General features: G+C 37.1%; 1 protein-coding gene across 4 annotated transcripts in view; it reads left to right on the top strand.

Moving 5' to 3' along the window:
- Positions 1-2,539: 2,539 nt before the first annotated feature.
- The window catches only part of LOC127882380 (bifunctional polynucleotide phosphatase/kinase-like), a 45,398-nt gene continuing 35,582 nt past the window's right edge, over positions 2,540-12,355 (top strand). Inside the window, exons 1-3 of one of the 4 annotated variants that reach the window (XM_052430999.1) lie at positions 2,540-2,599; positions 10,934-11,096; positions 11,226-12,151. In XM_052430999.1, coding sequence (XP_052286959.1) covers positions 10,952-11,096; positions 11,226-12,151 — 1,071 coding nt within the window. In that variant the 5' untranslated portion in view covers positions 2,540-2,599; positions 10,934-10,951. Of the gene's footprint in view, positions 2,627-5,311; positions 5,411-9,740; positions 9,901-10,933; positions 11,097-11,225; positions 12,152-12,355 lie in introns of those variants that run through there. The other 3 variants (XM_052430990.1, XM_052431010.1, XM_052430983.1) reach the window with 3 other exon arrangements.

Here is a 12,355-nt window from a genome sequence, read left to right on the forward strand (position 1 = left end):
TTAAGACTCTATTGTTAAGGGCATTTTACAATGGACTATATGTATAACATTTTGATGCCTTTCATTGGAGACCAATGAACGTTTAGGATGCGTTTATAAATTTAGGCTCGGATACTACTTAAAACTACCTCGGGTACTCTAGAGTATACTACAATGCACCCCGGATTCGGAAAATATATTAAAAACTTCCCCGGAAAGACAAACGCTATTTTGGTCGCTGTCTGCTTTTTATTTTCAAATAAATTATGCTAATATTTATGTCAATGTTCTGTACGCAATACATATCAATGGATAGTACAGTAATTTGTTTTCACACATGATCATATTTCAATAATTTTTTAATAATTATTTTAATTTAGAGGCATTTTGAGTATGCACATACACTTTTTTGTAGTTTCAACTAAAAAAATTATTATAAGACAATGTGAGTAGTCATTATTCTTTGATTACGTGCACATTTACACAAAACAGAGCGCCAACTTAATTTAAGTAGCACGGCGTATTGTTATTGTACGGAATCCAGATAGTGCCATCTACAATATCGCCCTTCTTCCATCAAGGGCGACAATAGACACACGAAGCGATACACAATATTTTGCGCGACAGTCGCAGCGACGCACTATTTTTTGCGCGACAGTCGCGGCGACGCACGATATATTTAACTCGATATATCGCCCTTGTGTAGTACAAATATCGTGCCTGGCCGCGACTGTCGCGCAAAATATCGAGTATCGCTTCGTGTGTCTTGTGTCGCGGTCTGAAATTAGACCGCGGTACACGAGATTCGGATAATATGGGCAATATTTGAATAATAATATATCGTGCGTCGCCGCGACTGTCGCGCAAAATATCGGGCGTCGCTTCGTGTTTTGTGCGTCGCCCTTTGAACGCGAGACACGACACACGAAGCGATACATGATATTTTTAGCGCCAGTCGCGGCGACGCACGATATTTTTCGCGCCAGTCGCGGCGACGCACGATTTATTGCGCGACAGTCGCGGCGACTGTCGCGGCGACTGTCGCGAAAAATATCGTGCATCGCTTCGTGTGTCTAATGTCGCCATTGATGAAAGAAGGGCGAGATTATAGATGGCACTATTCGAATTCCGCAGACAGGCGATATTATTACAACGATATTTGAACAGTACAAATATCGTGCGTCGCCGCGACTGTCGCGCAAAATATCGAGTATCGCTTCGTGTGTCTAGTGTCGCGGTCTGAAATAAGGCCGCCATACACGAGATTCAGTAATATGGGCCATATATATATTTGAATATGAAAATATCGTGCGTCGCCGCGACTGTCGCGAAAAATATCGTGCTTCGCTTAGTGTTTCGTGCGTCGCCCTTTGAACGCGAGACACGACACACGAAACTATACACGATATTCTTGCGCGACAGTCGCGGCGACGCACGATATTTTTCGCGCCAATAGCGGCGACGCACGATATTTTACGCGATAGTCGCGGCGACGCGAGACATTTTGCGCGACAGTCGCGGCGACTTACGATATATTGAACACCATATCGCCTTTTGGGCTACCTACACAAGGACGATATATCGTGTTAAATATATCGTGCATCGCCGCGACTGTCGCGCAAAATATCGTGCGTCGCCTCTACTGTTGCGCAAAATATCGTGCGTCGCCGCGACTTTCGCACAAAATATCGTGTATCGCTTTGTGTGTCTAGTGTCGCCCTTGTTGAAAGAAGGGCGACATTATATATGGCACTATCCGCATTTCGTATGATTGTATCGATTCAAAGTATGGAGAATCCGAACATATAAAATGGAGTTAAGACTACAAATGTCATTATTCCGATTATAGCTGACCGTTGTATTTCGACTAAAAAGAGGCCACATCGGCTTTATTGAACTAATTAATTTTTAAACTGTTAAGCGTACTTTTAATTTGAAATTGGTATGTTTCATTCTGAGACTAAGTCTTTTTTCAGTATTATTTGTGGTCCATCAATATTTTTTATTTATCCCATTTGTACTTTATTTTTCAAATCATAGCACATCTTTAACCACGCAATTTCGTGTGGTCTTAATTTTCAGTAATAAAATTGTTTAACGGATGTTTCATATATATGTTGACTATATAAATTTAAGAATGTAACGATACTCAAATATAGGGAGTGAAACGGTTGATAATAACCACACGTAGTTCATAATGTGGGGTAAGTAATTAATATTTCAATAAAAAATTTAAACTCATAATAAGCTCGGATGCTAACACGCAAACACACACGAAAGCATACATGATGACGCATACATGTACACATGCAAGTTGGAACGCCATCACGCACACACGAACGCACACACTCAACTATTATGATTGCTATGCAAAGTTTCCCGAATCGTGCTTTACCAAATTTAATACCAGAAAATTACATTTAATAAAAAATAAATATTTACTTAATTGTTAAGATCATATGATCAGTGGTTTCAAAGTAGCTATTACGAATTAAGGCCGGGATGATGCGGGATCCCATGTATAATATCAAGAAGCGGTGATTAGTGAAAACCAAATGTTGTTGATGTGTAGCCTTCATAGAGTAAAATCAAACACGACTTCTGGTAACTCTTTTAGGAGGTACTTCAGTAAAAAAAGCTTTTCCCTGTAACGTGTTTGTTTTTAAATTGTTTTGTTGAATAGATATACTTAATCTATCAGTTTTGCTCAACATAATGGCTAGTGTGATCCCAGCGCTTTGCAAAACAGTTTCTATAAATGGAGAATAAACAAAAACACTCTAGAAGTCACATTAATTGTCCAATCTTCTTGAAACTTTGTCAGAATATTGTCCCAAAAATATCTTGCCTATCTTGGCTGAGTTGAAAAATGGTTCCGGTCACAGGAGCCAGTCAAAAAAAAAATTATATGTAAGAAAAAGGAACTTTTTCTTACATATACTTTTTAGCTCACCTGAGCACAACGCGCTCATGGTGAGCTTTTGTCCAGCATCAACGTTTGCCTTGTTAACACTCTAGAGGCCACATTTATTGTCCAATCTTCATGAAATTTGGTCAGAAGATTGCTCTTAATAATATCTTGGAAGAGTTCGAAAATGGTTAAGTTTGCTTGAAAAACATGGCTACCAAGGGGGTGGGGCATTTTTCCTTATATGGCTATAGTACAATCTTGTTAACACTCTAGAGGACACATTTATTGTCCGATTTCCATGAAACTTAGTCAGAAGATTCATCCCAATAATATCTTTTGACAACGTCGAAAATGGTTTCGGTTGGTTGAAAAACATGGCTTCCAGGGGGCGGGGCATTTTTCCTTATATGGCTATAGTAAAACCTTGTTAACACTCTAGAGGCCACATTTATTCTCCGATCTTCATGAAACTTGGTCAGAAGATTTTTCCCAAAGATATATTGGATGCGTTCAAAAATGGTTACCTTTGCTTGAAAAACATGGCTGCCAAGGGGTGGGGCATTTATCCTTATATGGCTATAGTAAAATCTTGTTAACACTCTAGAGGCCACATTTATTGTCCAATCTTAATGAAACTTGGTCAGAAGATTCATCCCAATAATATCTTGGATGAGTTCGAAAATGGTGCCTGTTGGTTTAAAAACATGGTGGCCAGGGGGCGGGGCATTTTTTCTTATATGGCTTTAGTAAAACCTTGTTAACACTCTAGAGGACACATTTATTTCCGATCTTCATGAAACTTGGTCAGAAGATTTGTCCCAATGATATCTTGGATGAGTTAAAAAATGGTAACCTTTGCTTGAAAAACATGGCTCCCAAGAGGCGGGGCATTTTTCCTTATATGGCTATAGTAAAATCTTGTTAACACTCTAGAGGCCAAGTGTTTTTTTTCAGTTTCCGGGGAAGGGGGTCGGGTCCCCTGAGAGGGGGAAAAAGGAAAATTTCCCTCGTAAAAGGGGAAAAGGGGGAAATTTCTATGCTTAGCTAGTAACAGTACAAAATCAAGTTTTAACACTATAATTCACCATACAGAGGGAGAAAAACATAATTCAAACTCTTTTATTCATTAACAAGTTATGTTCATGTTCAAAGTTCAACATTTCTGGGCTTTTCAGCGAATTTATCAATTATTCTGGTGACCTCATCTTCACCAAGTCTCTCCGTGTGTAGACAAAGTCTGATCAGGGACTTCAGTGTAGCTTCCCCAAGCCTGTTTCTCTGTGGCGTGGAAAGCAGATTGAGCAAACTAAACAGTCTTTCAACACACTCTTGACCGGACGTTTCTGGCGTTTCACTGCCGGCATTTGAAGAAGACTGACTTTTAAGTTGTACTTGTTTGAAAAGAATATCAATTTATTTTTAAGTTAAAACAGATCTGTCAATTTTTTTACGATAGCTTTTGTTGTTGTGCGACATGTTGGAATAGGTATGGTTTACGGTAGATGTCCAGGCTTTTTCCACCCTATGCCACGGGTCCGAAATTCGGCCCCATTCCCAATGCAAATCTGGTTGTTTTTTTCCCAATTGAAAAAAAAATCCCAATTGAAAAAAAAAAAAAAAAACTTTTTTTTTTTTTTTTTTTTTAACCTTAAAATATATAAGTTGACCTGATCCGGTGTAGAAAATAGAAAGTATTGCATAATTAAATTATCTGTTGCCTTGAATTTGTTTTAAAAACTGTAAAATATGTAAATGATTATTTAAGACTTTCCTTATTTTCCTCAAAATCCGGCGCTTCGCGCGATTTTTCTCACCTAATAAAAGGCCAAGCCTTTTCACCAAATTAAGATTAAAAAACCTGCACTTATCACACATGTTCATAATATTTTGTAAAATTTTAATAATAAGTTATCCAAATAGTCGTTATTTACCAGTTAACGGCTTCTTTGAAATATAAGAAACACTATTTATATGCAATAATTTTTCCCAATTGAGCCAATTTTGCGATTAATTTTTTTCCCAAAATGGGGGTTTTCACGACGCGAAATTCCCAAAATTCCAGTGTGGCGTTTTCCCAAAATGGAGCGGAAAAAGCCTGATGTCGTAAAGCGAAAGTCGTGATAGTGAACTACGTACGGTTTGCGGTAAAGGCTAAAATAAAGTAAACATGCGGATGCAGTTCAGGAAAATTGTAGTAAATTTGTAACGAATGACGTATTTAAATGAGGTATTGATTAAAATTGAATAACACTTCCGAGAGGGGAATTTTAAAAATATTTGGGGGAAAAATATATACTCTAAAGATGGGGGAATGGGGCCGAATAACGTCGAATATTTCATCCAAAAAACACTGATATGGCTTCATTAATCTTCAAGAAACTTTGTTAGATTAAATGATATCTTGGATGTGTATGCAAACGGTTTTGGTATGTAGAAAAACGTGACTGCCAGGGTGTTCACTAGTCATGAAAGTTGGTAAGAACATCTTGTTCTTATGACATCTTGGGCTGCACAGAACAGGTCAGTTCCTTTGAATCTCAGGTGAGCGACTTTGAGCCTTTAAGGCCCTCTTGTTTTTTTCTGTTTTAGCTCACCTGAGCACATTGTGCTCATGGTGAGCTTTTGTGATCGCCTTTTGTCCGTCGTCCGTCGTGCGTCGTCAACATTTTGCCTTGTGAACACTCTAGAGGCCACATTTATTGTCTGATTTTCATGAAACGTGGTCAGAACATTTTTCCTCATAATACCTCGACTGACTTTGAAACTTGGTCATGCTGGGTCAAAAGCTAGGTCACAAGGTCAAAAAAAAAGAAAAACCTTGTGAACACTGTAGAAGTCACATTTGATGCCCAATCTTAATGTAACTTTGTCAAAATGTTTGTCTTAATGATATGTTGGTTGAGTTCAAAAATGGTTCTGGTCTGTTGAAAAACATGGCCGCCAGGGGGCGAGGCAGTATTCCTTATATGGCTATAGAGAAACCTTGTGAACACTCTAGAAGTCACAATTTTTGCCCAATCATCATGAAACTTGGTCAAAACACTGGGTTCTTTGAAATCTCGGACGAGTTCGAAAATGGTCCAGATTTGTGAAAAAACATATTTGGTACATATTTTCCTACAAGAACCGAAGAATTCGTCTTTTTATTAGGATCAGAGTTAGCGTTTGTGTGTCGTATGAATAGACATCGCTGCAGAAATTAAAAAACAACCATTAAACTAAATTAAGATTGACATCGTACATGCATGATATGCATTCTGGCAAATTCGACTTTACAGACATTTTTGATTTCAGAATTAATTATCTGGCTTATTTCGCTTTTTTCAACACATGTTCTTCTCAACTTTTATTTTAAATTATATTGAAATGTATGACCTTGTTAAAACTCTAGAGGTCACATTTATTTTCCGATCATCATGAAACTTGGCCTGAAGATTTGTCCCAATGATATCTTGGATGAGTTTGGTTTTTGTTTCTTTAAAAACATGGCCACCAGGGGCGGGGCATTTTTCCTTATATGGCTAAATATGGCTTAAGGTAAAACCTTGTTAACACTCTAGAGGCCACATTTATTGTCCAAACTTCATGAAATTTGGTCAGAAGATTGGTCTCGATGATATCTTGGATGAGTTAGAAAAAAAATATGTTTGCTTGCAAAAAATGGCTTCCAAGGGGCGGGGCATTTTTCCTTATATGGCTATAGTAAAATCTTGTTAACACTCTAGAGGCCACATTTAATGTCCGATCTTCATGAAACTTGGTCCGAAGATTCATCCCGATGATATTTTTGATGAGTTAAAAAATGATGCCAGTTGGTTGCAAAACCTGGCTGCCAGAGGGCGGGGCATTTTTCCTTACCGGTTTATGGCTATAGTAAAACCTTGTTAACACTCTAGAGGCCACATTTATTTTCTGATCTTCGTGAAACTTGGTCAGAAGATTTGTCCAAATAATATCTTGTTTTCTCAGGTGAGCGACTTTGGACCTTTCAGGCTCTCTTGTTTTTGATTGGCCCTTGTGGTTCCGGTCAGTTGAAAAACATGGCTGCCAGGGGGCGGGCAGTTTTCCTTAAATGGCTGTAGTAAAACCTTGTAAACACTCTTGAAATCTTATTATTAGTCCAATTTTCATAAAACTTGGTCGAAACATTTGCTCTTATAATATCTAGGCTGAGTTATAAAATGCTTCAGGTTCATTGAAAAACATGGCACCCAGGGGGTGGGGCAGTTTTGCTTATAGGGCTACTAAAGTAAATTATTGTTAACACTCTAGAAGTCAAATATATTGACCAATCTTCATGAAGAAATGGCCATACCATTTGTCTCATTGATAGCTCATTTGAGTATGAAAATGGTTTCGGTCAGTTAAAAAATATGGCCGTCAGGAGGCGGAGCAGTTTTCAGCTTCTTTTATGATACGTTAGCGTTACCGATCGCCAAAATCGCATCAAAAATAAGATTTTCTTGACATTGGCGATTGATAGTCCCTTTTTAGCTCACCTGAGCACAACGTGCTCATGGTGAGCTATTGTGATCGCCTTTTGTCTGTCGTGCGTCGTCAACATTAACCTTGTTAACACTCTAGAGGCCACATTTATTGTCCAATCTTTATGAAACTTACTCAAAACATGTGTCCCAATAATATCTTGGACGAGTTCGAAAATGGTTCCGGTTGATTGAAAAACATGGCCGCCAGGGGCCGTGGCAGTTTTCCTTATATGGCTATAGTAAAACCTTGTTAACACTCTAGAAGTCACACTTTTAGTCCAATCTTCATGAAACTTTGTCAGAACATGTGTGCCAATAATATCTTGGACGAGTTCGAAAATGGGTCCGGTTGGTTGAAAAACATGGCCGCCAGGGGGCATGGCAGTTTTTCTTATATGGCTATAGTAAAACCTTGTTAACACTCTAGAAGTCACATTTTTTGTCCAATCTTCATGAAACTTAGTCAAAACATGTGTCCCAATAATATCTTGGACGAGTTCGAAAATGGTTCTAGTTGAATGAAAAACATGGCCGCCATGGGGCGGGGCAGTTTTCCTTATATGGCTTTACTGTATGGTAAAACCTTGTTAACACTCTAGAAGTCACATTTGTGGTCCAATGCTCATGAAACTTGGTCAGAATATTTGAACTAATAATATCTGGGCTAAGTTCAAAAATGGTTGAGATCAGTTAAAAAACGTGGCCACAAGGGGGCGTGGCATTTTTCCTTAAATGGCTATTTACTACAAAAACTTGTTAACACTCTAGAAGTCACATTTGTTATCCAATCTTTATGAAACTTGATCATAACATTTGTTCTAACAATAGCTTGAGTGAGTTTGAAAATGGTAATGGTTTGTCGAAAAACATGGCCACCAGGGGGGGGGGGGGGGCAGTTGTCCTTATATGGCTTTAGTGAAAACTTGTTGACACTATATTAGCCACATTTATTGGCCAATCTTCATGAAACTTGGTCAGAACATTTGTCCCAATGAAATTTTGCCAGAGATTGAAGCTGGGTCATATGAGCTCAAAAACTAGCTCACAAGGTCAAAGATAAAAAAAACATGTTAAAAGTCACTTTTTTGGTCCAAAATAATCTTCATGAATCAGCTTGCATTTTTTTTAAGAATAGTCTAGTTCCTTTGGCTTTCAGGTGAGCGCCTTAGGGCCTGATGGCCCTCTTGTTTAGCTCACCTGAGCACAACGTGCTCATGGTGAGCTTTTGTGATCGTCTTTTGTCCGTCGTCCGTTGTCCGCCGTGCGATGTCAACATTTGCCTTGTTCACTCTCTAGAGGCCACATTTATTGTCCAATCTTCATGAAATTTGGTCAGAAGATTGGTTTCAATGATATCTTGGGTGAGTTTGAAAATAATTATGTTTGCTTGAAAAAATAAGCTTCCAAGGGCAGGCATTATTCCTTATATGGCTATAGTAAAATCTTATTAGTAAATCTTGTTAATTATGAAAAGTTAAAGGCAATGGTGCGCAATTAACTACTTATGGCGAGTGACGACAAAAGCCGATAATAATTTTAAGTGGTAACAATTGAATTCCAGGGCATGTTGAATCTTTCATCATGTCTATTTATAGAACTTATTTCAACCGTTTTTCTACAGCCACGTGAAAGACATTTCTGCTAAAAGTCAATTTTTACTCATCTACTGCGTTTTAATACCGTTCACTAAACATGTAAAGCCCATGCTTTAATAAGAGAGTGAAATTGTTGATGTCATCTGTCAATGTCCACCCCCAGAAACAAAGTTTTGGGGGGTATATAGGAGTGAGCTTGTCTGTCGGTCGGTCTGTCTGTCTGTATTAAGTGTCTGCTCTCTAGTTCAAATTAATTGTTTTCATCCGATCTTCACCAAACTTGATCAGGTGTTGTATGTAGATGATGTCTAGGTTAAGTTTGAATATGGGTCATGCTGGATCAAAAACTAGGTCACAGGGTCACTAAGTGCGTTTTAAATTGCCATAACTTCAAGTTGTTATCTGTATATTTGCAGAAATTCAAAATAGTGGTAAAATCAATAAAACAACAAGATTTGTTACATATGAATCTTATTTGACCTTTCATTCACTTATCCTACCCTTTATACCTGTGCTTGTATTGTTGTAAAAAATAGTGTTGATTGATGCCTTCTTAAAAAGCCATGCAATGAATGTGTAACACTCCCTGGAAATTGGCCCCAATTAACTGGGCACTCCTGTCAAAGAAATTTGTCTTGATGCCAGATGGACACCATTCATGGACACCATTCATAAGATAGTTTACAACTTAAAACAGTTTTATGCCTACAGTTTGCAGTCAGAACATGTAATTTGTGTGTGATTATGAAAGATTTGTGATTATAACAGGTTTTATTGTTGTTTTAATTTGAACTATCATTGCAAGGCGAGTCTGAAAATTGTTCCAGTTGTTCAAAAACACTGTTGAAATGTGAACAATATGGTAGTAAAAAAACAATTTACTACATCTTTTAAGAAGAACAAAAAACTGTTTGGTTACAAAAATACCGTAAGTAATTGTTTTGGCAGTTGTTTTTCCAACAATGAATGTATTTATACAACATATTTTGTTTGTGCATTTGTTTGACAATTGTTTTGGTATGATACATTTCCCAATATCTTATGTGTGTTTACTTCAATATTTGCAGACGTTTGTAACTATGAAAAAGATCAAGTGATGTTTTGTAACTTAAAAGAAGATCAATGTTGAATTTCTAGTACATTCTTCTCCAACCGGTACTCATTTACTTCTTTACAACAGACTTTGACATATGATCATAATTCAACATATTGTATTTAATTATGCAAAAACTTTATAAACACAAAATCTATTGAAAAAAATACAGTTGTTTTCAGTATCTAAAGCTGTTCTTGCAAAAACTAGTTGTAACTTGCCATCCCCTATAACAGTTTGTGTTAAAAAAACAACAACAAGAAACTCGGACAAGAACAAAAAAGTCAAGCATGCTGTCTTTTGACAGAACTTGTTTTTGTTCTTCCACAAATATAAATGTCGACTTAAAAAAAGGGCTTGAATTTTACCAAAGGTGTTTTCAACTAAAGTTGTTGTATATAATCAATAAACAACGTCGTTTGAAATGTTGGTTTCTTTGAAATTGATTATTTGTGGTAATACCAGTATGTCTAAAAATAAATTAAACAATGGATCAAAGCAGAAAATGTCAGCAGGCTAAGAGTAGAAGAATTTATGAGCTTAACCCGGTATCACTCTGATACACGTATTTTGATAAAATGTAGTCCCTTAGAAAATTTCATTCACTAAAATACTTTTCTTAATAGATTCCAATTTTAAAGGCTTCATTTCCAACCCATAGATATTGATGAGTAGCAAACAGCATTAAACCTGAACAGACTGCGATTTACACACTCACTTCACTTTGCTTCTGAGTGGGAAAGGGTTAAAAATCATTATTATTTTTACTGATTTGTGATGATATCCTAGCCAATGTCAATTCTACTTCTAGATAATCCCACATTCTTTACATAATAAATCAAATGCTGATTTGTATTTTGTTTTTTAGTACTGAAAGTTCCATCAAATGGAGTCCAATTATAAGTGGTCCATGACAGTTGTTTGCCCCAATGGCAATCATGACCCTATAAAATTACGTCATATGGAGGCAGCGTTTCTTGGACGATCGCCTATGACAAGAATTGTTGATCCAAGATGTTCAAGAAAACAAGGTATTGATTTTGGTGTGAAAAATCCCTCCTTAGTAAATTATAAACATCTATATAACCACAAATTTGTGCGGCATTTAAAGTTTGCAATTGTGTTGTTTTACTGAATGAAGCTCTCTGATTTTTTTTCAGTGCAGTTAATTGCCAATCTTGAAACTGGTGACGTTGAAGCTATTCAGCTCGGGGAAAATAGCTCCGCTCTTGATGGGATTGAAATGATCAAAAACAAAGTTTACAAAATGAATTCAAAATCCGTTTTGCAGGTTCTCACTGGCTTCTTTCCGCAGAAACTTGTAATTGTTCGTAATGAAAATAAGCAAGACAGGGAAAAACATAAATCTGATTCGGAGATGTATAATGCCGACAAGCGCCATAGAAGCAGCCATAAAGACAAACAACGTAGATCTGATTCTGAATCCAGCAAAACAGAGTTGAGCAAAAAAAGATCGCATTCTCAGGATGGAAGTGAAGTTCCATTTAAGAAACCAAAGCTTGAAAGTGATTCTAAGACAGGAAATGTTGATAAAGAAGAGAAAGTGAATAGAAAAAGATCCCAGTCTCATGATGGTTACAAAGTTCCATTTAAGAAACCACATCATGAAAGTGATTCTAAAAAAGCAAATGATAAAGATAAAGAATCAAACAAAAAAAGATCCCATTCACATGATGTTAATGAAGTTTCTTTTAAGAAACCAAACCTTGAAAGTGATTCTACAAAAGGAATTGATAAAGATAAAGAAGTAAACAAAAAAAGATCCCATTCACATGATGGTAATGAAGTTCCATTTAAGAAACCAAAGCTTGAAAATGAATCTAAAAAAGGAAATATAAATAATGATGAAGACCACTTAAAGGATGTCTCATCCAAGTTAGCCTTACTAAAATCAAATGTTAAAAATAATACATCTAAAGAGTCTTCTGTTACTGAAAATAAAGAAACAAAAGGTGAGCAAAAGCACAGCAGTGGTTCTAGTCCCAAATCTGTGACTGAGTCAAGATGGGAACAGATTGACAGTCTGTATGTGTACACAACTAAAGATCTGCAGGATAGAAAAAAGGTTGGGATTGAATTTTGTGTATGTTTTGTTTTCCATTTAATTATTTGTTTATGCCCCCCGGATCGAAAGATCGGGGGTACATGTATATTGTTTTTGGTCTGTCTGGTCTGGTCTGGTCTGGTCTGGTCTGGTCTGGCCTGGCCTGGCTGTCTGTCTGTCTGTCCGTCTTTCAGTCACATTTTGCGTTTGGGTTTCGAAAAACGC

This window comes from Dreissena polymorpha, chromosome 1, assembly GCF_020536995.1.
Source record: "Dreissena polymorpha isolate Duluth1 chromosome 1, UMN_Dpol_1.0, whole genome shotgun sequence".
NCBI lineage: Eukaryota > Metazoa > Mollusca > Bivalvia > Myida > Dreissenidae > Dreissena > Dreissena polymorpha.